This window comes from Syngnathoides biaculeatus, chromosome 12 (assembly GCF_019802595.1).
Source record: "Syngnathoides biaculeatus isolate LvHL_M chromosome 12, ASM1980259v1, whole genome shotgun sequence".
NCBI classification, from domain to species: Eukaryota; Metazoa; Chordata; class Actinopteri; order Syngnathiformes; family Syngnathidae; genus Syngnathoides; species Syngnathoides biaculeatus.
This window is the reverse complement of record NC_084651.1, coordinates 2,084,949-2,110,795: the sequence shown is the minus strand read 5'-3', so window position 1 is coordinate 2,110,795 and position 25,847 is coordinate 2,084,949. Positions and strand designations below refer to the sequence as shown.

Sequence of the window (25,847 nt, the reverse complement as noted above, 5' to 3'; positions counted from 1 at the left end):
ACAGAAACGCACAAAAGTGCCTTTGCATAATATTCCATTACAGTACTGTTATGGTCACTGGTTTTGAGTTCAAGGAGTTGATGGCTCTGGGGAAAAAGCTGTCCTTGAATCTGGTCGTCCGTGTTTTGTGGGACCTGTACCGCCTGCCACAGGGCAGCAGGTTAAACAGGTGATGACCAGGATGTGAAAAGTCCTTCACAACATTAGTGGTTCTGCTGTGATAGCGGGAGTTGCCAATGTCCTCGAGGGAGGGCAGAGAGCAGCCAGTGATTTTCTAATAATCATCAAAACCACCATCATGACGCCGTTACATTTATTTTCCTGGAATAAAACAGACAAAGCTACGTGTTGGTTTTCCGGTACTTTTTCAAGTCAGCGGTGAGGTCACGAGTTTTTGATGCAACAATAAAATATGCCCCCCGCGTGTCTGCAGGTCCGCACGCTGCGCCGTTCTCCTTCCCGATTTCTGATGGCCTGCAACAGGGGCTCTGTGGCTTTGGTACTGGCGGGCAGCGCAGCCTCGGCGTTCTACTTGGCCCTCTATGGCCTCTGTCTTCCGGGCCCTGCGAGACCTCCTCCTCCTCCTGTACCGTCCAGCTGCCCTGTTGTGTCCCCATTGCTCGGTGAGGAAGCAAATCCAGGAAAGGCCCTTTGACCCGCCACTGTCAGACCCATCTGAAAAAAAAAAAGCTTCTTTTTCCAGTTGGGCCTCGGCCTATCCAGCTATCCTTGCTTCCGCCGACGTTGGAAGAGATCAGAAACAGGAGTGCATCGGCGCTGTTGCCGGGGGGACTCTACAGCCCAGCGGACTGCCAACCTCATTGCCGCACCGCCGTCGTCATCCCGTACCGTGACCGCCCGATGCATCTGCGTACTCTCCTGGACTCCCTGCATCCGTTCCTGCAGAGGCAACAGATCCGCTACAGAATCTACATCGTTCAGCAGGTGAGCAGAAGTTGTGTTGAATTCAAATCGTTTTCAAATCAGCAGGCGCAGGGCCACCTTCATGTCAGCTTTACACAACCGCTGACGGTTGAAGTACGATATCAGAGATTACGTCTGCAGTGTGCCGGGTTTTCGCATGGCAGCCTGTCTCGCAGTCCGACAGGAAAGTACTTTCAAATGCAAAATGGCGTTCAGGGAGAGAAGAAAGCGTCAACGGCACCAAGCAAAATGTCTTGCCGATGGAAAATATGCAATTTCTTCTTTTCCTTTAGTGGGGGAACGCGACCTTCAACCGAGGGAAACTGCTGAACGTTGGTGTGCAGGAAGCTCTCCGAGACGAAGACTGGAGCTGCCTCGTCCTCCACGACATCGACCTGCTGCCCGAGGACGACCGCAACGCCTACACCTGCCGACAGGACCATCCCACACACATGGCTGTGGCCGTCGACAAGTTTGGTTACAGGTAGACGTGGCCGCTGTTAATAGTAGTAGGCGTATTTTCCCCATCTTTTGAGCGGGAAGTGAGAAGAATAAGTGACGTTTGCAGCTTGGAGGTGCTCATCCCTCAGATCTCACGGTGGCTGCGTCTCGTTCCTGTAGGCTGCCGTACGCTCAGATTTTTGGCGGTGTTGTCGCACTGACTCCAGACCAGTTCAGGAAGACCAACGGCTTCTCCAACCAGTTTTGGGGCTGGGGCGGAGAGGACGACGATTTGGGGAAGAGGTAAAAGGACGGCACACCACGCTCGGCTCCTCACGGTACCTTCGGCTTTGCTCGCCTCTCTCACCTTTGGCCTTTGCACAACCCCTCTCGTCACCCTCACTACTTTGCCGCAAGCGTCCGGGCTCAGCGAGGAACGAGGACGCTCGCAAGGGCGAGCTCGTCGGGCAGGGCGCGGGGCTTCGTCATTATGAGACACCGAACGTGGCAAGCGAGCGGCAGAAAAACAATGACGTGCATCATGTTAACCTAGAACGGGCGTTTGAAGTTTGTAAAATCGGACGAGTCGGCACAGATCGCAACCGCACAAACGAGAGTTGTCGACAATGTCTTCTCGTTTCCTGCCTAACTTGTTACCCCGCTTTGTAGGACAAGCACTGAGACTGAAGGACGAAAGTGCTGCATGACTAAGAACAATTAATATGAGGGGAACTGGGGACGAAATCCATCATAGTCCAAATGTGGAACATTCAACAATTCCGAAAGCATCGCGAATAGCCTAACACACGTTTGAATTTTGGAAGAAGCTTTAACACCACTGCTGCCTTGTCTCTTCTCTTCACTCGAACAGTTTTGTAACGTGATCTTGTTTGACATACTGGAATTACTCAGGAAACGGTGGATTTACAACACGTAGTCGATCAGTTCCTCCATTTACGCCAGAGAGGCATCATGACGGACATTTTGGTTTGGTGGCTTGCCGTGAAGTTTGTCCGACGTCAAATTTGTGCCTGAATTGGCTTCGGTCAGCAGATGCGTGCGCCGCAGAGAGCGGGAAGAGGGGCAACGCTCTTTGGTGGTGGGCGGCCTTCTGCCTGGACCAGGGACAGGATGTCGCCCTTTGTCAGAAAAAGAGAAGAGCGCGCTTCGCGATTGCGCCGCCGACGTTAGCGATCAGAGTAGCCGGTCTTGCATCTTGATGACCCATTTCTGCTCTCTCTCTTGATTGGCTGCTGCACTACCAGAGTGGTTCTGTCTGGCATGAAGATTGTGCGCCCCCCTGTGGCCTTCGCTCGCTACAAAATGATCAAGCACGGAAGAGACCGAGGGAATGACCCAAACCCGCAGAGGTAAGGAAGTCATCAGAGTCCCATTCGTAATGGACCTGTGACGTCAAACTATGTGAACGGTCCAGGTTTGACCTCCTGCAAATGACCGGAAGCAAGTGGCGCTCAGATGGACTCAACTCCCTGACCTACGAACTAGTCTCCAAAGACCTCCGACCTCTCTACACTAACCTCACGGTCGACATCGGAGAGAAGCCGTAATTCTGCCCAAATGGTGAAATGTTGCCACTTGAGGGCGAAAGTGAACAGCATCATTTGCACAATGCAATATTGATAAATTATCCATCCATCCGCCGCTTATCCACACAAGGGTCGCGGAGGTGGCGGAGCCAATCCCAGGTGTCATCGGGCAGGAGGCGGGGTACACCGTGAACGGGCTGCCAGTCAATCGCAGGGCACGTGGAGACAGACAACAGTCGCACTCTCAAGCACACCGACGGGGCAATTTAGGGCGTCTAATTAATGTTGCAAGTTTTTGGGATGTGGGAGGAAACCGGAGTGCCCGGAGAAAACCCACGCAGGCACGGGGAGAACATGCAAACTCCACACCGGTGGGTCCGGGATTGAACCCGGGTCCTCAGAACTGTGAGGTCAGCTGTGCTACCCTGCCGCCTCCTCATTGAATATGATTATTATAATTTTGGTACAGATTTGAGTAACAATTGCGGACACTGACGCACATGATTTACGTTTGCGCAGGACATAAAATGAGGCCTTGAGTTCAATACCGATAGTGTCAAAAAAAATTTGAAACAAAAGATGCCAGCAGAGAGCCAGAACAGACGAAAAAAGCATTCCACGGTAAGGCTTGGTCTGCGTTTAAACGCCACGAATAGTCGGAAGGAAGCAACGTTTAGAAATATTTCAGAGCACCAGGAGGGGGAAAAAAAAAAAAAAAAAAAAAGACCTCCACCCATTTTTCATTTTTGGTCTTCGAGGCCAGTGTCAAAAATGAAAGATGGCGCCTCTGCTACGATTTGGATCATGGATTTACTCCAAATTATACAATAAGCATATTAGAAGAAACAATTAACATTTACATCACTTTTTTTTTTTTCCCCCATCTAGTTCATGGCGTCGTCCGCCTGTGACCCAAAGTTAGTTGGGATCGATTCCAACAAGCGCACATGACAAACTCGTCACAAATGACCCGAATACCAGGAAACTGACCTGGAGGTCAAAAAAAAAAAAAAAAAGAAATATAACCACACAAGTACCATAATATTATGGTCATTCTCCCAAATTTCAACAAGTGCAAGTTGACGATTGTTTTTACAGTATTTTGTTTTTTATTATTATTATTATTTCAAAGCTGAAAATTGTGACAGTAATTTTTTTTCTTCTGTACAACATTAAGAGGAAAGTCATGAAAAATTTGTTTTCTCCAAAAGGCAGCGAACGTCCTTCACGGTTCTACCCGCGTACGAAGATAACCGACCACATAAAACATTTTAATAATTCGTCGTCTTGTCTTTATTGCAATAGAACATACGTCATATGTATATTTATACCTTACAAAATGTGAAATTTGTACACTACAATCTTGTTATTGTAACGTGGTAGAAAAGACTGCAAAAACAGCACTAAAAACAGTTACCAAACAATGATGAATACATTTGTCGTCTTGTTTTTAGTTGGCAGAGAACAGAGATGATGCTGCCCATGTCAAAACGTTTAAAATGTCGCTTCAAAGAAAAACACTGACCACTTGCTCAATGGATTTCTGGAACGATTCACAAATTTTTGTTCTTCATCTTCCGGTTCTAAATGTTTACCACCAATTTACACACTGCAATAAAATGACATCTGCTTGAAAAAGTGCTCCCTCCTGCGCTATTTTTGTGTTTCCACGCAATTTCAAGATGAGGCGTTATGTTGATCTTTTGTCGATACCAACGCCCCCGTTTGCACTCCACGTGAGCGCTAGAAGCGAGGGGGCGAGGTGACGCGAGGCAACCCACAACGATTGTCCTCTTCAACACACCCCCACTCAAAGTTTGGATACGGGTCGCCGAATAGCATCATTGCTCAAGCCATTTTTTTATTTTTTTAACTTTACTTTCTTTTTACATTTTTAGCATACAACAACCTCCCCCCATTCTATCCATGTAGAAAATCAAAAGCATCACGGTCATGCTAATTAATGAATGTGTTTTTGTTGGTTGACTCCTCCCCCCAACACTTCAAAAAATATTACAAAATGATTTAGGCAGTTTTTCCTCAACGTGTGGTGCGAGTTATCTAGCGGTATGAGGGCTCCCTCTAGTGGTATGCAAAAGCGTTGCTGAATCCAATACAAATTTAAAACCTGAACTAGATCCAACCATAATGGACCTTTCCGACCTGTCAATCACTCGTACAACAATAGCCAATCAGATGGCCGCGTTGTCTTGACACGCCCCTGCCGCCATGTTGTTCCACAAGCAATGCTGGTTGCCAGTAGTGTGCGCTTGGAAAAGTTTGTTACGAAGAAAATACTTATGAAAGATATCCTGCTAGCTTACAAGGGTCCCGCTTGATTCATTTTCCAAAGCCTAAAACACAGTTGACCAAATGTCTATGATGATGATTTTAATTCCGTGTACATATCCTTGCGTGAAATAGTTGAAAGCTCTTTGGAGAACTCTCTTGGACAAGTCCGACGCATTTGGCAAAAGATATACCCCAATATTATCTAGAATACGCGATAGAGAATCAACTTCAAAGATGTTCCGTTCAATTGGCATTTTGGAAGCCTGTGGGACATGGCTAAGGGGGCGGAGCTTAAACTCGCCATCGGAAAGGGCCATGAGAACGAAGCTTGTGGCTATTTACTTTCAAAAATAGTGCAGTTCAATTGTACTTAACTTCTACGTACTATATGTTTTTTAAGAACAATATTGATTGAACTTATTGTGTTTCATATTCTCACTGTGCATATTGTTGCAGCGGCTTTTTAGGAACACAAGCTCTCATTTTTGCTGAACACTTTACTGCAGTTGTGACTTATGAAATGATTTACAAAGCAAAATATTTCTTTAGGTGGTACTTGGTGTAAAAATCTTGGCTTAGGCTAACGATACACTTCAGCGAGTTAGCTTAGAAGCGGTTTAGTCATCTTTCGGAACGCCAAAGCTGCGTTCAACATACCACAGGACAATAAAATCTTTTCCATAAAAATCTCACTTCCTATTCTCACCCCCTCCCCCTTTACTTAGAAACAAAAAATAGTAATGACATTTATTCAAGATCATGTGAAAATAAGTGCTAAAATATAATTGAGTATTTTCCCAGCTCCAATCGTTCGACATCTCGTACGAGATGGACGAGCCAACTCGCGTTATCGCCGACCTCCCCTCCGACCGGGTCGCGATCGAGGTTTCTTGCCGTTCGCCAAAGTGCTCGGATTTCTTCTCAGTTGGCCACGTTTGCAGTAAAAAAAAAAAAAAAAAAAAAATATATATATATATATATATATATATATATATATATATTTTTTTTTTGTCATCGGGCGTCATCACCCACGCTCACAACAACCCTGTGACCATTCGTGGATAGAAATACACACAAACACACGCAGCCTCAAAAAGAAACGGGGGGAGGGGGGGGGTCGACATTTGGACCGATCGACGTGGCCGCCTGCTCGGCGAGCAGGAAGCTAAGACACTGTAGTCAAAAAGACGGACGAGCGCACGAGCGGAGATAAATATGCGCGAAAGTGAGCTAAAAGCAGCTTGACGAGTCACCGCACGATTACCAGTACAAAGTCAGCACACGGTTAGAAAAACAAAACACCAAAATACATTTTACTTGTCTACTGACCCGTTGCTAAGTGCGGTCCGCATAATTGTCAGCACCTCCCCAAACACCGTATTTGCTCAGATAGAGGCTGCCGGATATTTACTCAACTGCCGAGGGGTGGCGGCACCTCCCGTAATTTCCGGCCTACAAGCCGCGACTTTTTTCACACGCTTTCAACCCTGCGGTTTATGCGGTGATGCGGCTCGTTTGTGCATTTTTTCTGAGCGCTCCCCCACGCTGAAAAGTCACCTTGTGATGAATGCGCCTGCGTTACTAACAGGGGGAACTCTGGGTACGTAGCAGACGCTTACTGCGAAATCCCCCCGGTCTCATAGTTCCCCTTCTTCTACGTAGAGGGAGCTAACATACGTTATAACCTAACCTTAAAACAAAAGTTGATAAAAAGATAAACACGTAAATGTACCTTCGCTGTGTTCGTCTTTCTGAGACGTCCATAGCGACCGTGAACAATCGGCGACAAGTTGCCGAATTGCACATGTTGAAGCATGGATGGGGATGTTTCAGACAAAAACATACGTGCATGCGTATTAATACACGCGCCTGCGCATTCATCACAAGGAGACTTTTCAGCACCGGGAGCGCTCAGACCGTCTCACCGGCCCTGTTAGCGCTGTGCTAGCGTGTTGCTGCTGTGTTACTGGCGTGTCTCAGTAATATTTACCAGAAAGTTTTATTTTAACCGGCCCTGTTAGTGTTAGCACTAGGTCTAGCGCGGCGCTAACGTTAGCACTAACATTAGCGCGGCTCTCGCGTTAGCACTTGCGGTAGTGTTAAACTCCTTCTGGTACCGTCTTTCTTTGTATAAATATCTCGTGTTTCAATGTGGGCAATTGCGGATTTTACACAGGTGCGGCGTGTCTATGTACCAAATGGTATTTCCTTTACCAATGTACTCAGTGAGGCTTGTAACCAGGTGCGCTCTGTAGGCCGGGAATTACGGTACTACAGCAGCGATTGAAATCAGCAGGTGTGCTGCCGCATATAACCGATTTTTGTCTTTTCCTCCTCGGAATTTTGGATAAATTAATCTATGCGCTTCATTAAAACATTTATTTCAGTGTTCCGTGTGTCGAAATGGGAGTTATTCTCTGGGAATGTTTTTGCATGCCGAAATTCCAGACTCTGGATGAGATTCATTGGATTAATATCGTTTCCCAATGGGAAATATTTATTTGAGTGTCTGTCTGGAACTGATTAATTAATAATTAAGAAACGACAATTCCCCCCCCCCCCCCCAAAACAAGTTGCCACAAGACGGTGCAAACGGACAACTGAAATGGGAATTGGTGTCAAGGAAGTCTGTCAAAATGCAGGCAAATCTTTGTTTTCTACGTGCGCAAAGATGCCACGCTCTAATTAATTTTTTAAAAAATGTTTGAGTGTGCTGCTGTTTTGGTGACCAACATCAGCCAAAAGAGTTTTAAGTCTCATCCAGTCTGCGTGAAAAGATGGCGCACGGCCTCGGTTTGAGGAAATACGGTTTTTACAGGACAGACGGCAGAGAACAACGACAACAACAACAACAACAATAGAAAACTGCTTCATGACAAAGTCGCCCTCCGTTTTGGGGGAAGACATAACTGGAATGTTTCACGCCAACTGGCGAGATGGCGTCGGTTTTTCAAATTGTGACATCAGGACATTTACATAACTAGTACAACTCCAGATATAAGATTATTATTGCAAGATGGAATGATCACGTCACGTCTTTTTTTTTTTAGGATGTTTGATGCACAAAATATGTAAGATCTTCAGGTTTTGGACTTTGAGCCATGACTTTCACGTTTTTCCAAGCAAGTAAGAAATAATAAAGATTTTATCTGGTGAAACTGTAAAAACATCTGATATGCATTTTAGTTTTAAGCAGAGTACGCACATACCGATCATTTTAATGATTATTTTGTCCCGTGGGGTGCGTGCAGTAAGAGGGACACCCCCCCCCCCTTCCCGATCGAGTCAACAAACGTCAAAACAAAATTGTAAATATTTAACACCCCTGATTGTTGCCTCTTCCGGCTCGGTTTTGGATATACGACTCGCATCTGGATTGGGTGACGGGACTCACGATTGTCGCTGGAGTTAGAGCCCAAATAATTTGCATTTTGGATTACACGGAATCAAATTCAAACAACTGATCAACCAGACAATTAATTAAATTAAAAATATATACAAATAATGTAATAATTTATAATAAAGATAAAATATAATCACATAAAAGACTACAGGCAGAACATTTGTATAGCTGACCCATTTTTGCAGATTTTGTTTTTTTGCTCGTTTCATCCATCCGTCCATTTTCTTAGCCGCTTATCCTCACCAGTTTCGTGGGGACTGCTCGTGCCGATCCTAGCTGTCAACGGGCAGGAGGCGGGGTCCACCCTGAACGGGTCGCCAGCCAATCGCAGGGGCACATCGAGTCAAACGACCATTCACACTCACAAATCACACCTAGGGGCAATTTAGAGTGTCCAATTAATGTTGCATGTTTTTGGGATGTGGGAGGAAACCGGAGGGGCCACCCGGAGAAAACCCACACAGGCACGGGGAGAACATGCAAACTCCACACAGGAGAGTCCGGGATCGAACCCGGGTACTCAGAATTGTGAGGCCAACGCTTTTACAGCTAATTCCACCATGCTACATTATCTTTTTTTTTATTTTCTTATCTTTTAAAATTTTAAAAATAATTAAAAAAAAAAAAAAAAAATCTGTCAAATTGTACTGATTTGAGACAAGCTAAAGAAAGCCGGCCAATTAAAAGATGAATCGGCCGGGCCAGAATAAAAATGTAAAAATCGGTATGTGCGTCCCTGCTTCACATGGAGGGAAGTGCAGTTTCCCCAAAAGTCCTCAAGTTCACAAGTACAGTGTTCCCCCGTTATTTGGGGGAGTGTAAGGAACGTAACCCCCGCGAATAATGAAAATACATAATTAAGGGAGGCAGTATTAATATGCCCGTGTACGATATGTGTCATATTTTTGCAACCAAAAGCTGCACTTAAAAGTCCAATTTTCTCCAAAACAGACAGCCCACCCTATGGGCACAATTAGTGTGTGACTTGTCCAATGAAGAGTTACACTGTTAGCATGTACGCTAGCACGTTTCAGTGTCTACGTTAGCTGCCATATGATGGCGCTCACGAGGCAGAGAGGAGTACAATACCGTCATTTCTGGCCCACAAACCGCGACTTTTCTCACACGCTTTCAGCCCTGCGGTTTATGCGGCGATGCGGCTAATTCGTTACGCTTTCTTAGCATGGGACGTCATGTGACTAAGAAAGCGTAACTGCGATTGGCTGGCTGTTCGGTTCTGACCTAAAGTAACCCCGCCCGGTGGCACAGACGGTGAATTTCAGACAGCGAATTGTAGCCGCTTGAATTGTTAATGTTGAAAAGTTACACTGAAATACAACTATTGAAAATGTGGTCACTTTACATTTCAAATTCAAATCCCGGTGGCACTAATTTACTTCCATACCAAACTAGCAAATAATGAAAAGAATGACTCTGGAAATAATTGACACAAAACATGCAGTTTAACCGCTGTTTATATCCTCCCAGCATGCTTTGCGGCACTAAAGACCTCCTCGGCGTAGCTCTCACCAGATACAGGATGCTGACATTCGGTGAAATTTTGGGGGGCTGCGAATCCAGCGCCTATTTTTGCCTTTTGTATCTTGAATTTTATTTTGTAACTAGAGACAATATTTTTGCGTTTTTTTTTTTTTTTTCGTTATTAGAGACGCCCATAAGTAGAGGTCGGACTGTACTTTACCGGACAAGTCACACAACAACTAATCGTCCAATGCGGTGCCTCACCTGTTTAGAAAAGAATTTAACACCTCTGTGATGGTGAAAATATGGCACATTGAAAATAATCTGCGCATATGCGGGGCCGCGGACGGGCAAGGGCACACCGTACTGGAATATTTGATAAGTTGCATCAGACACGAGTGTGACGTTGAGTAGCACACGATGGGCCAAGGAACAGTTGAGCTATGATACAGAAGCTCCAATACGCGGTTATAGTACAACATCTATACATCAACTATACATTGTGCGTTTTTTTTTTTTTTTTTCCTTTGTAGTATTTTCTAGGGGGAGTCGGTCACAATGACGTCACTGCTAAAAGACGAGTGGAAGCGTGTGGAGCCACAGATGCACAATTCCACACCATCCTGTTTTTTGGGTGGGGTTTTTTCCCTCCCCCTTAAAGCTGTTTACATTTCTTGTCCATTTGCGGCTAACGGCTCGTCGGGAGCGCTAAAAAGGGTCAGAGGACCGTACGGGTTGATGAGTTACAAAATGACCTTTGACGGCGCCGGGAGGCCGGCGGTCGTTACGATATGACGGTGGCCTCGGTCACGATGGCGGGGTCTTCGATGTCCGCTTTGCTCTGGACCATCCGCAGTTCAAGCTGGGGCGGGCTGGGCCGCCGACCGGGACCTGCTAGTTCTGATGAGCGAGAGGAGAGAGAGCGACACGGAGAGAAACCAATCAGAACTCTCGTAGCAGAGGTGGCGGACTCGCTCACGTCACTTGACTCGAGTCGGGCGATTTTCGGACTTGCTTGGCTAAAACCAGGGAACGACTCAGCTCGACTTTTTGACAAATCTCGTCCGTTCACGTTTGAAAGTGAAATTCAAATGTGTCGCGTGAGCGCGCTCGTCCCCCTTCAAAACCAACAAATCCAATGAATCTGTTCCAGCCCCACAAGACAGTAATAAGAACAACAATAATTTAACGGAATATACAAAAATCAACAATGACTGCATCATGGTTTCATACTCTTAGATGGAAAGTGTCGACCTCACAGTTCCGAGGTCCCGGGTTCGATCCCGGCCCCGCCTGTATGGAATTTGCTTGTTCTCCCCCCCGTGCCTGCGTGGCTTTTCTCCGGCCACTCCGGTTTCCTCCCACATGCCCCAAAACATGCAACATTGATTGGACACTCTAAATTGCCCCGAGGTGGGACAGCTGGGATAGGCTCCGGCACTCTCCTCGACCCTTGTGAGGATAAGTGGCTAAGAAAAAGGATGGATCGAGCGTTTCATACTTGAACGCACGTTGACATTTTGCTGCTGCTGCTCGTGGTGTGTATGCCTTGCCCACTGTAATGCTACATATCCATCCATTTTATGAGCCCCCTATCCTCACAAGGGTCGCAGGAGTGCTCGAGCCTATCCCGGCTATCAACGGGCAGGAGGCAGGGTACACCCTGAACTGGGTGCCAGTCAATCGCAGGGCACATTGAGACAGACAACAATTGCAATCACAATCACACCAAGGGGCAATTTAGAGTGTCCAATGGATGTTGCATGTTGTGGGGATGTGGGAGGAAAGCGGAGTGCCCGGAGAAAACCCACGCAGGCACGTGAATAACATGTAAACTCACAGAGGTGAGGCTGAGATTTCAACCCAGGACCTCAGAACTGTGAGGCCAACGCTCTATTCGGTTGCTCCACCGTGCCGCATAATACCACTTAATGTACCCCCCAAAAAAAGAAATGAGCGTATGTTCTAGACTGAATAAGTTGCAGTAATATTGGTGTTAGTTAGCCAGATGTTTAGAACATTTGTTTTATTGTCTCGCTCCATGTGTTGCTGCACTTTTTCCTGTTCAAATCTTTTGCTTAAAATGTTTTAACTACCACAATATTGATACAACATTAATTAGCCCTTCTATGGTGTTTTGCATTGTGAGTTAGCATTAAGGTTGCAGAACGTCAGACAAAGTGATGACGTTTGGTTCCACATACACGAGGTCTAACTTTTTTTTTTAAAGCAGTAAACGTCAACTGGAGCGACAATAAAGAATTTGAAGTTTTGGTCACTCAAATTATTAAGTCAGGTCACTTTGAAATCGAGGACACGTTTTAATCGACATTTTCATGATAGTGTTTTATTTGTTTACCTTTTAAAAGACGACTTATTTGTGCTGTGTGCTCAAAGCTGGCAACCCACCAGTATTTTACGCATCAAATTCAAGGATCCGTTCAAAACACCCTCAGGGGCTGCTCGTGGGCGCCACCTACCAGCGAAAAGGTTTTTTTTTTTTGCTTACCGTGAGCGTACGATATGGTCCTCTGGATGACGTGATGCATCACCGAAAACGTTTTCTCACAAGCCGTCTGATCGACGAGTGGATCAAGGAGGACAAACATATTAAAGTCAGGGCGAGGATTTTGTTTAAAAAAAAAAAAAAACGCTACACAAAAAAGTATTGGGACACCTTGAGGCCGTGAAAAGTGAGGATTTGCGGAGATCGCACACTTAAGATCTTCCATTTTTCTGAGAAGATGGATTGGTCAGATCGCACCTTTTTCATTGCCCCCCCCCCCAGATATGGAATGCGGCCTGTTTTACTGCCGCTTCTCCCCTCGCCTGCGTCCCAATACTTTTGTCATCTGTCGGCTGTGCTGCTCCACCTTGAGGTCATTTGGGTAGTGGTGCGTCCACGCCAGAAGCATAGCGGCAAACAAGTCGCCGGTTCCGACGAAGACGGCGTCCACTTTGGGAACTTCTATTCTGACCCTCTGCGTCGTCCTGCTGCCGTCGGGACGAACTTGAACGCGGAAGAAGATTTTAGCGTCGTTTCCTTGAACGCAGTGATTTGAAATTTAAAAAAAAAAAAAAAAAAAAAAAAAGCACGGCACCCACCGTGACGCTGGCTTCCCAGCGACACCAGGAAGCGATCGCCCAGTCTGGGGGGCAAATCAGAGGAGGTGATGACCACCGTGTCCGGGCCCATGGCGTGGAGCAGGTCCATGACCTGCGCACCGAACGCGAACGTCGTTCAAATCGCTTCGTTCGGCAATGGGACGGTCACGTGACCAATCAGAACTTGCTCACCTCTACGGCATCTTTCTGTGTGCTGATGTTCTTGCCTGTCAACAATCTGAAACGAGCGGAAGGACCAGGCAAAAAATGGGTAGAAATGAATTCAGTTCGGTGGATCAACTCAAAAAAGGAAACTTCTTAGCCAACAATATGTGATATGAATGTAAATTACGAGCGCTACACTTTTATGTCAAATCATATGAAGCCTCATGCACCATGAGAATATTTTTTTTTTTTTATCATATGCGGCCGTCGCCGATTCATCACGTTTCACTTGGACCTTATTGAAAGCATCTTCAGAACCGTCCACCCATCCATTTTCTTTAGCCGCTTATCCTCACAAGGGTCGCGTGGAGTGCCGGAGCCAATCCCAGCAGTCAACGGGCAGCAGGCGGGGTTACACCCTGAACTGGTCGCCAGCCAATCGCAGGGCACGTGGAGACAAAACAGCCGCACTCACAATCACACCTAGGGGCAATTTAGAGTGTCCAATGAATGAGATGAGATGTTCTTAGCCACTTATCCTCACATGGGTCGCGGGAGTGCCGGAGCCCATCGCAGCCGTCAACGTGCAGGAGGCGGGGTACACCCTGAACTGGTCGCCAGCCAATCGCAGGGCACGTGGAGACAAACAGCCGCACTCACAATCACACCTAGAGGCAATTGAGAGTGTCCAATTAATGTTGCATGTTTTTGGGATGTGGGAGGAAACCGGAGCGCCCACCCGGAGAAAACCCACACAGACACGGGGAGAATATGCAAACTCGGCACAGGCGGGTCCGGGATTGAACCCGGGACCTCAGAACTGTGAGGCCGACGGTATACCAGCTGATCCAACGTGCAGCGCCCTTCGGAAAAATAAACGACCACAACGACGACGACGACGACGGCCTGCATGCAGCTCCTCGCCGGGCGTCACTTACTCGGCCTCAAACTGGTTGGGGGTGATGATGTCGGCAACAGGAACCACCTTGTTCTTGTACACCGGATACAGATTCTGAGGGACGTACTGGAAACACAATTACAGGCATAGCGTTGAACGCAAAACACACACACAAACACACAAAGCAGGCACTCACCACCCACCATGGATCCGTGGTCACCGAGCACCGGGTCGCACACTGAAACCACAAAAACACAAACGTGGATCCGGTTCAGACCGACACGGCACGGCCAAGAAGAAAGAAGCGAACGCTCACCGTAGACCAAGTTCGGATTGGCTCTCTTTAGCTCCTGAACGATGTCCACCACCATCTCCAGGAAGGACGTGTCCCTGGTGTACCCTGAACACAACGCGCGTTAAAAACGCGGAACCGACACGTCAGAGGCGACCCCGCCCGCCGCGTGCGCCCACCTGTGAGGACGTAATCGTACTGGTGCACGTTGTTGAGCTTGATGCCTTCGTAGAGAACGTGCAGCTCGTCGGCCGTCAAAACTTGGCCCTTCCAGTGGGAATAGCCTGAAGGAGGACGCACGCGCACACTGTCCTTGAACGCAAATGTGCAACATGATGATTTGCTGCTTCAAATTCAATTTTATCCATCAATAGAGCTCGTGCACGTGACGTCACCATTTTCACGGCGCCATATTGCCGGTCAAACCGAGCTGCTCTGCACTGCGCGGGAGCCATTGAACCAGACCAGCAGATTTTTCAAATTTCCCGAGACCTGTTCTACAGTCGGTCGTCACAACAGACGAAGACGAGACACATATTCAAAGAAGTCATTCTATGGAAGACCATCTGAAAAGACCAGAATAGGTTGATGCATTTCAGCAATTCAGCGTGATGGAAGGTGCCCAACCAAAATACACACATGCCTGTGGAGCCATCACTTCATTTCAGGTAGGAATTATTATGAGTATTTATAATACCAAATTGGCTCATTTGAGAACAATCCGTATTTTAAAAAAAAAAAAACAACAACAGGGAGTTCTCTCCAACGTACACGGAAGCGTGTTGCGGCCACTCATTAAACTTCGGTAGACCTCTCCCTGATTTTATTTTTTTTTTTTAAATATGCACTGTTCTCTAAATGATTCAAATGCGTATTTAAAAAAGAAAATAAACCACCTGTCGCAGAGAGGTTTACGTAGGTTAAGGCGTGGCCGCAATGCGCTTCCGTGTACGGTGGCTGAAGCCTATCCCAGCGGTTGATTTTCTTTTTATAAAATACTCTTTGGACTAATTTAAAACAAGGCATATTTTTCAAAAAACCTGTCACCGAGAGGTTTACAGAAGATTAACGTGTGGCCGCAACACGCTTCCGCGTTCACGAGCCATCAACCCGTCATCTTTCTTTTCCCCCCAATCATAGTTAATGAATGCGAGTTTGTGTAAAACCAGGGGTCATTTATTGAAATATTGGTCATTTGGATTGAAAAAAATGATGTTTGTTTTTTTTTAATAACGTGGAAGAACAACAACAAATCTGTACCCAAAATAATTTTCATATTTTATTAACTTTCATGGGGTCGTAGTAAATCGATGAGCTTCCTCGTATATCAACATTTCCCAAAACAAAAAAATGTTATGGCAGGGATTAAATATGGGTCCCCTATGCAGAGTTTTTCATTTTTCCAAGTACCTTCGTTTATTATCACCTTATAAATGTTTAACGGTATCGAGACGTATTTTCGCTTCGTCTCAACGGACTCGCCGTCGAGCGATGCTTTGCTTGACCGGCAACACGGCCAGTCACGTGATCTCGGTGACGTCGGTGCCCGAGCTCTCCATTTTTACATGGGAGGACACACAAAAACTACTTAGCGCGTATACACGCTCTCGGACAAACGGACACGTACGCCACAGATGGATACACTCGCACACAGACAAACGGGGATGGGGAGTCTCACACAGACACACAACAGCCAGGTACACAAAAGCACAAACAAACAGAGGAACACACGTGGACAGATGGATGACACACAAGCAAGGACACACACTAATATGACTTCAACACGAGCACACAAAGGAGACAAAACGAGTTAAATGTGTGACTTAAAATAGCCTCGTGTTCCGTGTGTGCGCGTCTGTCTGCCACGCTGCTGATGTCGCAGCACCAGGTGACTCACCAGCGGGTCACGTGTTTTGGGGGGCGTGCGGTTGCTAGGCAACACGGCAGGAGAAAGGCGGACGGGGCGCGAGCGCGAGCACGACCGTGCGATGACGTCGGCGGCGGCGGCCCGCTGTCGCAAGCGACGTCGTCATCTTCTGGCTCCTCCCGCCGAGCGCATTCGGCAGCGCGAGCCCAAACGCTCAAGGTGCGGATTCGAGAGGCCCCCGACGGAAGGTTTTTGCGGCGCAGCTGGCCTCAATTAACTGCGCTGCTAATTGTCAAAATCCATTTTTTTTCCCCCGCGTTGCCGTAGTGGTTAACAGCCCAGAATGAAGACCTTCTGGAAGCCATAAGCTATTTTCATTGCCAAAATGTATTGCTATCCATTTCTTAATTAAGATGGCAAAATAATCAATCATGAATTGTCATGTCATTATCCAAGTCGCTTATCCTCACAAGCGTTGCGGGAAAGCCGGAGCCCATCCCAGCTAGCTTCGAACTGGTCGCCAGTCAGTCGCAGGGCGGATATCGACACCATCACTGAGCGGGAATCGAACCCACGCTGCCCGCAACCAAAGGCAGGCGTGTGCAACACTACACGATCGGTGACTCCTCAATCATGAATTATCATACATCATTCCAAATAATAGATCCTGTGCAATGACACTTAACAACAGTAAATGTCAAAGGTGTTGAATATTTGAAATGGGAAATCGGGAAGCTCGATGCAGGCCACGTGTGGGGCTCCACACCGAAATCTGACGCGAAAATGACACTCACCAAATGTACAAAATAATCTGGCTTCTGATCTTGATCCCGTCCATTAATCGACTGCACGTCCATTTTACAATATTTCGCCTCATAACGACTGGTATTTGCAACATGCGTGACTCACGGCGTGTATGGTTATAAAACGCAAAAGCCCGGTGAGTGACGTGGGCGTCGGCCAACTGTCGAGCGAGTTGCGCGACTATCGGCGGCGCGTGTACGAATGTGATCATTGCAATTTTGCTTTTTTTTTTTTACTGTACCGCACACAGCAAGGAAAGCGTGGAAGGCGACGTTACCCGTGTGATTGGAAAACTGCACCGAGTTGATGGAGTCCACCTCAAATCCCAAAACCTGCAAAGTGACAAACGTGCGCATAAAACCACAAGAAGCGCAGATGATTTTTTTTTACTCTGTTTTTTTAAAGAAATATTCAAATCTGAACAGGTGAAACTGTCATCATGACACAATAACGTGTGGCAGAGACGTTGGAACCATATTAAAAATGATCATCTTGACCTTGTCGAGTAGCGCAGAGAGGACTTTGACAGATAGATAGATTCATGCAGCAAGGATTAGGTATTAGTGTCACATATTGTGAGTCACAATAATCTATCGCACCCACTTGCCGAATCTAAAATGTCCTCAGAGGCACCGGTTGGACAAATATCGTGACGACTCGATGATGAAAGTTTAAAAAAAAAAAAAAAAAAAAACAACTCAAACGCAACACACCTCCATGCACAACTAAATGCGCGCATGTGTACGGTGGCTGTAAAGTGCAAAAACAGAAGCGGAAAGACACACACAAAAAAAAAACAAAAACGAAGACGAAAGCGGAAAAGGAGGTGACATTGATTCCGCGACATCCCGCCTTGACCACTTGGCGCGGTTTTGCCATAAATGTGGTCGATCTTGAAAGTCTACCACAGGAGTGCGTCGAGTATTTTAAAAGTGGGCCACTCCTATGCTATGATCGTGGACATAATGTCACGCTTACGTGGTACACAGATGAAGTTTGAGCTCTTTGAAGAGCAAATTAACAAAACATGAAACGACACGTCTGGACACAGCACGCCTTCGCGTCTCTTCCTGTCCGGCAGGGTGGGATGTCGCGGCCCCCGGGGGGGGGAGGGGGGGGGGGAGTAATGTAACCAATTTTTCCGGTTTCGGCTTGTTTTTTTGTGTTTTGCACTTCTCGGCATTTGTTTTTTTGTGTTTGAACTTTACAGCCACCGTCCACGTGCCACGCAAAGGACGGCAGGTCAAGTACGTCTTAGTGGACGTTAGCAAGTATTCTCTTTTTAAGTATGCATGTAAAGAATAATCATGAATATGCATGACAAATTATGTGCTGTATATTTAATTTTTTTTATTTTGGCAACTGTATGCAAGGTTAAACTGCAACGTGCCGCTCTCTTCCTCACTCATGTAAATCAGACAAATGACTTTTTATATTATTGCGTCTTCGTCGCGATACTTGCCGATACCAAAAACATAATCGCATTATCAAATTCCATGCGATCTTTTGTGAGCAGAGGCCACGGCGACAACACGAGCGCCTCGCGCCTCCGTTCTCGAGTGACGTCGCCCGGGGGAATCCCCCCCCCCCCTCCCCGGCGGCCAATCGGGGGGCCTCCGTCCTGATGGGAAGTGACGGGCTGGCCGCCATCCTCCACGCCAATCGGGACTCCCGGGGGAGGGGGGGTGATCCTATCTTACATTTTAATGAACGCGTCCGCGTCAACGCGTGACGTGCGAATTCACGGCTAACCCTACGAGTTACTCATCTTCGCGCTCGCACACTGCCTGGAAAAGGAGTCAGCGTGTGCCTTGCGAGTGCTCGCCAAGGATGACGAACGGCGGTGGCAGCAACTCCAAAAAGTGCAAAACGGCCAGATGGAGGTACAACACAAAAGCCACGAAAAGCAGCTTTTACAGGCCACGTAGTAAAAGGTTCTGTTCTGAGACCTGCTAATGGGTTCCGCCGTTATCGCCACACAAAGAGCATTATTTGCACGTTGGCGGGCGCCAAGAGAATCAATCAGCCGTAACAAGTTGAACGCAGCTTCCCGAAGGCCCCGAGGCGCCGGCGGAGCCCAAAAGAGACGAAGCGCTTCTGGCCGCAGCGGGACGGAGGACACAATCGTCGTCGTCATCATCCGGCAAAGCGACCGCCGCCAGTTACAGCACAAATCCTAAAGGGCTGTGACGCTCACTTCCACGCCCCCGCCCGCCGAGCAAATCTCCTCAGTATCGTCCAGATACAGTTCCCCAAATTCCCAAGACTGCGCAGGAGTCTTTCAGCTTTGCTTCGAGCCGAGTGGAAAGCCAAAGGAAAACTAAAAAGGGCGTTAAGACGAGTTTTAAAAAGAGAAAAGTGAGGTGGGGGTCCTCCCAAGACAACGAGCTGGAGCTCCCGCCGGGACGTGGGAAAGTCCACAAGCGCTTGGTCAGCTGACCTGAGCCAAGTCAGGACCAGCGACAGAGTGGGAAAAACATAACAAATAAAGTCAAAGTCTTCAAAAGCATTTTAAAAACACAGCAGAGGGAGGCCAGAATCCAAGTTCTGCACTGCCTCTAACAAGGTCCAGTTCAGAGGTGAACTCACTGGAGACGTTCAGACACGGCACCGATCCGTCTGTCGATCTCCCGGTCCATTCTTCCCTCGCTCGTGAGCAAGACCCCAAGATACTTGAACTCCTCCACTTGGGGAAGGATCTCATCCCCGCCCTGGAGAGGGCAGGCCACCATTTCCCGACTGAGGACCGTAGTCTCGGATTTGGAGGGGTCGTGACCGAAAGAACGAGATCCCGGATACCAGCGGGCGAAATGAGTTTCCTCGGCAGGGTGTCCGGGCGAGAAGCTCGGTCATCCGGGAGGGGATCAGTGTCTACTCCTCCGCATTGAGAGGAGCCAGATGAGGTGGCTGGGGCATCCGATTCGGACGCCTCCCAGACGGTGAGGTGTTCCGGGCATGTCCCACCGGAAAGAGACCCCGAGCACGACCCAGGACACGCCGGAGAGACCACGTCTCTCGGCTGGCTCGGGAGCGCCTCGGGATCCCTCCGGAAGAACTGGAAGAAGTGGCTGGGGAAAGGGAAGTCTGGGTATCCCTGCTGAAGCTACTTCCCCCGTGACCTGACCCCGAAAAGCGGTAGATAATGGATGGATCCAATAGGTCATATTCGCTGTCTTGATAATGTGATGTTAAATCCTCTCATTTAGTTGTGTTTTGAGAAGAAGAAGCCAACCGTCGGAGTCGTGAGCTCACTTCCCGAGCCCGGAGCTCACTCGCGGGGGGCGCAAGCTCGTCAGACTCTGCGGCATTCCGCCCGAAGAACCATTCGAACATTCAACCTTATTTACAGCCACAGGTTCAAATCTTTATGGAGGGATTCCTCCGTCTTCCCGATTGACCGATACTGCCATTTGTTCATCAGATGAGGATAAATCGCCGCTGGGCATAAGTGGTGTCCCATGTAATCGGGCCTTTGTCGCGGCACGGGACACGTCACATCCGCCCACGACTGGCGAAAATGGCAGCGCCCCTGAAAATTTGTAATCGTCTATAAAAATCTTCTCAAAACACGATTAAACGGGAGAGGATTTAACATCACATTGTCAAAATAGAGTACATATGACGTGACCGATTGGATACATTGTTAATGCAAACCAGTGGATTTCCCCTTTAAGGGAGGACTGGCTGACTCCAAATCTCGAATCTTTCTTCAACTATCTCTGGCAGCAACAGACAGAACCATTCCAAGTCAGAAGGTCATTAACTAACCTGCGTATGTTATTGCTGCGTCGTGACATTTTTCATTCATATAAATTCTGTGCGGACACCGGCTTCCCGCCCCGTTTAAAAACGCGACGGACTACGGCTCACCCGAGACCCGAACGGACGTTCTCGAAAAATGGAATCGGGGGCGTGAGAGCGGAGCGACTCCGAACAATTTGGAGAACGGCCGGTCGGCCCATTTTGGGACCGTTTGACGCCGATCCACTCGGGAAAAACCAGACGCAAACACACACTTGCGTCCTACAAACATATCAGCAGTCCCACGTAGGAAGACGATTTGTTCACCGACGTCAGTTTCAATGTCAACGCCCGCCAGCATTTTGCCTCAATGACAACAGCAAATAAAGGTCATCTGGGGTCAGCACAAGGGGACAACGAAAGATCATCCTGGATGACGAACTGCGGGACACAAGGACCAGACACTTGGCGACTGGGCACGAAGACGGGAAACTTCTTTTTAAAAATCAATAAACCCGATCAAGCTGAATCATGTTTCGTTCTTTTCGTCACGACGCCAATTGTGGGTGTTATTCAGAAGAGGGAATGTGGGAGAAAGGGCGCATCGGGCGTCAAATGTCAGTCAAGGTGTCCCCCATGATGGATGCGAGGAAGGCGAGAGGGGAGTCGGCGTCTACCTGCAACGGGAACGAGGCGCTCTTGTTGCCCACGTAACCCCGGACGACGTGGCTCTGGATGGACAGGACGCGGCACTCCATGGCGGCTCCCGTTGCTCGGCCGACGACGGACGGACGGACGGACGCAGCCTTCAGCGCATAACAGCAGCGGAGAGACAATTTCAGCCCACCGCCGAGATCTAGCTTGACGTTAGCTGCATGCCGAACGAGGAGACGCGAGCCACGCGCACGTATGACGGCAGCATGCGTGCACGCGCGCGCGCCTCTGTGCATTTATCCGTGTTAAAACTTATTTATTACAGCATTTGTAAAAAAAAAAAAAAAAAAAAGATCATTCGAGACGCACCTGAATATGGAAATATCCCCCGAAAATAAAATATTCAAATGCCCTCAAAGGGATGCAGTTGATATGCCAATGCCGCAAGTGGCGCTGTTTTCCATTGCTGCCGGTAAAACGTAGAAGAAGCAAGTACACGCCGCTATGGCCGATGCTTGCAGTTTAAAATTCAAAATATGTAAACGCGCGGTTAATGACAAAAGGCGATTAAAATTTTATTAGATGACAATAACCGGGATGTTTGGTTTGTGTTACATCGTCGACGGGGTGTAAAAAGAACTAAAAAAATGATTTAGTTCGTACACCTACCTGTAACACTGCCAAGTTAATGACCGAACAAAAACGTTACAGAAAAGCGTTTTTAGTACGCGTGGTAAAATATTAGATGACATTTTCAAAGACAGCAACTATTAGCTATCATCAATTTTTGTTTTTGGTGCTACAAAACTGGTAAACTATCGGGGTCGCGTGTTTTTCATAGATTATACAACCAGATAAAACAGCGCTACGCCATACAAGGTAACAGACGTGCCTACGTTGCGGCCATATTAGAAAGGGCATGTCCCTAGAAAATAAATCGTAATTTGCTCATTTCTCACGTGATTTAATGAGATTAACTGTTTCGTTAACGCCGGCGCGTACGCTGTCAATAAAGATTTTATGAGATAATCCGAGAGAAAAAGAAAACATAAATCTATTTTACCTGTAAAACCTCCCTTGTCGCAATTGTATGGTGCTGTATGCAGGACAATCTTCCTCCGTTGCTCGTATGTATTTTTCCACTGCTTTTACAGTTACACACGAGTTACACTCGTGAAACGTGATGGCCACTCGGACCCTCCTAGTTTAGCGTTGCCCTGCACACGCACATAGAAAGGGGCGCGTTTTATCTGCATAAGCAGATCTGTGTCCGGGTCATTCGAACGCGTGAAAGCAGGACGGAAAAGAAGAAGGAAGGTAATGGCTGCCCCCGCGGTGATCATGCTGGATTTGTGGCGTTAGACTGCGGGTCCTCTTTGCTGTATACCAAGTGAGTAATTGTGGAGGTAACAGTGGCAGGAATGACGGGGTTCTGTGGGCGAGCTCGCCTCCCCGTTGCAGGTTTTGACAGCGCAGAGGCGAGCGAAGAGTACGACCACCACCAGGAGATCGCCAGGTCTCGCTATGCCGACATGCTGTACGATCACGACAGGAACGACAAGTACTACCGGGGCATCAGAGCGGCCGTGGCCCGAGTGCGCGCTCGGGGCGAGAAAGTCATCGTCCTGGACATCGGAGCGGGAACCGGCTTACTGTCCATGATGGCCGTCACAGCCGGAGCCGACTTCTGCTACGCCGTGGAAGTCTTCCAGCCCACGGCCGCCGCCGCCAGGTGCATCGTGGAGAAAAACGGCTTCGCCGACAAGATCAAGATCATCAACAAACACTCGACCGAGGTTACCGTGGGCCCGGGCGAAGACATGGAAACGAAGGCCAACGTCCTCGTCACAGAACTGTTCGACACGGAGCTGATCGGCGAAGGGGCTCTGCCGAGCTACGAACACGCTCACCGCTGCCTGGTCCGGGAGGGATGCGCGGCCGTTCCTCACCGGGCCACCGTCTACGCCCAGCTGGCGGAGTCGGAGCTGTTGGGGAGCTGGGCCCGCCTGCGGCCGATAGAGGTGGAGGGAAGCCGGGTTCTGCCTCCGCCGGCCGTGGCCGACTGCAGCGGCGTTCATTCCGTGTGCGACATTCAGCTCAGCCAGGTTTCGCCCCGCAGCTTCACCGCTTTGGGTCCCGTCCTCGCCATGTTCACCGTGGACTTCAGCCAGCCTGTCAGCAGCGCCCCCCGCTCCTACTCCTCGCAGTTTGTGGCTCGGACCGGCGGTCGGGCTCAAGTGGTGCTCTCCTGGTGGGACCTGGACATGGATCCCGCCGGCGGCATCGTGTGCTCCGTGGCCCCCAGCTGGACGTACCCGCGGCCGGAGACGGCGCCGTGGCGAGACCACTGGATGCAGAGCGTTTACTTCCTGCCTGTCGAGCGCGAGGTGGCCGAAGGTGAAAATCTGACCCTGGCCGTGCGCCACGACGACTACAGTCTGTGGTACGGCCTCGGGTCTCGCGGCCGCGACGCCATTCTCTCCAGGCCGTCTTGCACGTGCCACGCCCACCTGGCCTGGACGCGGGCGCGATTCGGCGAACTGAACGACAAAGTGCGCACGGAGCGCTACGTGAGCGCGCTGCGCGGCGTCGTGAAGGAAGACAGCGTCTGTGTCGGAGTGAGCGACGGGAGTCTCCTTCCCGTCTTTGCTCACCTGCTGGGGGCCAAGAAGGTCTTGAGTTTGGACAGCTTGAGCATGAGCAAACGGGCGATGGAGGAGCTGCTGGAGGCCAACTCGCTGGGAGGACGTGTGGCGCTGCCGGACATCAGGCCCGAGCAGCTGACCTGCCAAGATTTGGGGGGGGAGCAGATCTCGCTGCTGATAGGCGAGCCCTACTTCTGCACCAGCCTTCTGCCTTGGCACTCTCTGTACTTCTGGTACTGCCGCAGCGCCCTGGCGGACCTTCTCCGACCCGACGCCGTCATCTTTCCCCGCTCGGCCGCCCTCCACGTGGTTGTCGTAGAGTTCCGGGATTTGTGGCGGATACGCGCGCCGTGCGTCACGTGCGAGGGATTCGACGTCACGCCGATGGACGAGATGATCCAGAAGTCGATGGACTTGCGCGAGTCTCACGAGGCCGAGCCCCACCCGCTGTGGGAGTATCCCTGTCGCGCTCTGAGCCCGTCGGCGGCCGTCGTGACCTTCGACTTCACACGCCGCGTCCCTCGGCGGCCCGTCGTCAGCCGCGGTTCTCTCGCGTTGGTGAGGAGCGGCCGCTGCCACGGCGTAGCGGCCTGGTTGGAGTACCGCCTGAGCCCGGACGTCACGGTCAGCGAGGGTTTGATCCGACCTGTGGATGAGCGGGGCCGCTGCGAGTGGAGTCGACACAGGAAACAGGGAGTGTACTTCTTCCCGTCCGCGTTCGAGAGCGCGGGAGACGGCGGAGACGCCGCCGTGTTTTACGAGATCAAATTTGAACCCGCTTCGGGAGACATCACGATGGACTTCAACATCGAGTCTGGTTGAGATGGAGTGAGCGACTTTGGCGTTTGGCGAAAACGGGCCCCAGCGCTTCCTTCCGATTCTCGGGCGGGACTTTCGTTTCACCCAAGATGTGGATGGGACGTTTAGGCTTCGTTTGCATTTTCATATAGTTGTGGAAATGTACGATTTCCGTGACAACTTTGGTTTAAAAATATCATCTACCAATAAAGTGACAATTGGACAAGTCCATCATGTCGTCTACCTGTTTTTTTTTGGCGCCCTACGCAGGAAGTCCGCCAACACATTTACAGGGTTGGGCCAAGTGTTGTGAGGGGATCGCGGCCTTTCCAATATTTTGTGCAGTTTCACCCGAGTCAGGCAAGACGAACTCGTCGGCGTTGCGCTGGCCCGACGTCACAATACAGGATTTGCTTCTACCGTACCAAAAGGATTTGCCCGCGAAAGCCACCGCGTTGAAATGAATGCAAAGACTGCACGTCGTCATAAACCCGCTCTGAATAATGGCCCTAAAATGTCGTTTGCTGACATTTTTATATTATTGACGATAATGGTAGGTTCAAAGCAAGCCGGGAGAAAAGTAGAAAAACACTCTGTGACGGTGACTCAAAATCGTGACTCAGAGGATTTAGCAACGTGCGGTGGAGGGGGGGGGGGGACACAGCAAGCATTGGAGGGAGTGCAAAAAAAAAAAAAAAAAGGAAAACCGGCTGCATATGAATGACAAATATAGCACAGCCGTGCCACAGAGTCGTGATTAGAAGACAAAAGAGGAGAGGACGCCTCCAA

At 48.9% G+C, this 25,847-nt stretch overlaps 3 protein-coding genes across 12 annotated transcripts; 2 read left to right on the top strand and 1 right to left on the bottom strand.

Annotated features, from left to right (window-relative positions):
• Positions 1-6,114, top strand: LOC133509909 (beta-1,4-galactosyltransferase 3-like). Its single transcript, XM_061837386.1, has 6 exons — positions 1-623; positions 704-945; positions 1,218-1,408; positions 1,546-1,668; positions 2,631-2,735; positions 2,801-6,114. Exons 1-6 carry the CDS (start codon positions 413-415, stop codon positions 2,931-2,933), a joined length of 1,005 nt encoding a protein of 334 aa, XP_061693370.1. The 5' UTR covers positions 1-412; the 3' UTR covers positions 2,934-6,114.
• pdxkb (pyridoxal (pyridoxine, vitamin B6) kinase b) lies at positions 769-22,817 on the bottom strand. 10 transcript variants are annotated; one of them, XM_061837372.1, is made up of 13 exons: positions 22,285-22,537; positions 21,639-21,767; positions 17,498-17,552; positions 14,729-14,861; positions 14,574-14,657; positions 14,461-14,495; positions 14,298-14,383; positions 13,387-13,432; positions 13,195-13,306; positions 12,963-13,132; positions 12,599-12,665; positions 10,845-10,989; positions 769-900 (listed from the first exon to the last, which is right to left on the bottom strand). In XM_061837372.1, the coding sequence occupies exons 1-12, from the start codon at positions 22,365-22,367 to the stop codon at positions 10,874-10,876; spliced, it is 1,116 nt and encodes a 371-aa protein (XP_061693356.1). In that variant the 5' UTR covers positions 22,368-22,537; the 3' UTR covers positions 769-900; positions 10,845-10,873. The 10 variants fall into 10 exon arrangements, 8 of the variants coding, with proteins under 8 accessions (XP_061693356.1, XP_061693358.1, XP_061693355.1 ...); XM_061837374.1 differs by lacking the exons at positions 769-900; positions 22,285-22,537 and adding an exon at positions 22,679-22,817 and having other exon boundaries at positions 6,226-10,989; positions 14,729-14,833; XM_061837371.1 differs by lacking the exon at positions 769-900 and having other exon boundaries at positions 6,226-10,989.
• On the top strand, positions 22,736-25,298 carry prmt7 (protein arginine methyltransferase 7). Its single transcript, XM_061837370.1, has one exon. It carries the CDS (start codon positions 23,037-23,039, stop codon positions 25,080-25,082), a length of 2,046 nt encoding a protein of 681 aa, XP_061693354.1. The 5' UTR covers positions 22,736-23,036; the 3' UTR covers positions 25,083-25,298.
• The last annotated feature ends 549 nt before the right edge of the window (positions 25,299-25,847 follow it).

What these genes read in the sequence shown, in the direction of transcription:
- LOC133509909 (XM_061837386.1), top strand. Translation starts at nt 413, where the DNA reads ATGCCCCCCGCGTGTCTGCAGGTCCGCACGCTGCGCCGTTCTCCTTCC. An exon ending in GAATCTACATCGTTCAGCAG is followed by an intron (nt 946 to 1,217) that starts GTGAGCAGAAGT and finishes CTTTTCCTTTAG; the next exon opens with TGGGGGAACGCGACCTTCAA. An exon ending in AATGACCCAAACCCGCAGAG is followed by an intron (nt 2,736 to 2,800) that starts GTAAGGAAGTCA and finishes TGAACGGTCCAG; the next exon opens with GTTTGACCTCCTGCAAATGA.
- pdxkb (XM_061837372.1), bottom strand. Translation starts at nt 22,367, where the DNA reads ATGTCATCTAATATTTTACCACGCGTACTAAAAACGCTTTTCTGTAAC. An exon ending in GCAGTTTTCCAATCACACGG is followed by an intron (nt 14,862 to 17,497) that starts GTAACGTCGCCT and finishes TTTGCGTTCAAG; the next exon opens with GACAGTGTGCGCGTGCGTCC. An exon ending in ACTACCCAAATGACCTCAAG is followed by an intron (nt 12,666 to 12,962) that starts GTGGAGCAGCAC and finishes CTCGTCGATCAG; the next exon opens with ACGGCTTGTGAGAAAACGTT.
- prmt7 (XM_061837370.1), top strand. Translation starts at nt 23,037, where the DNA reads ATGACGGGGTTCTGTGGGCGAGCTCGCCTCCCCGTTGCAGGTTTTGAC.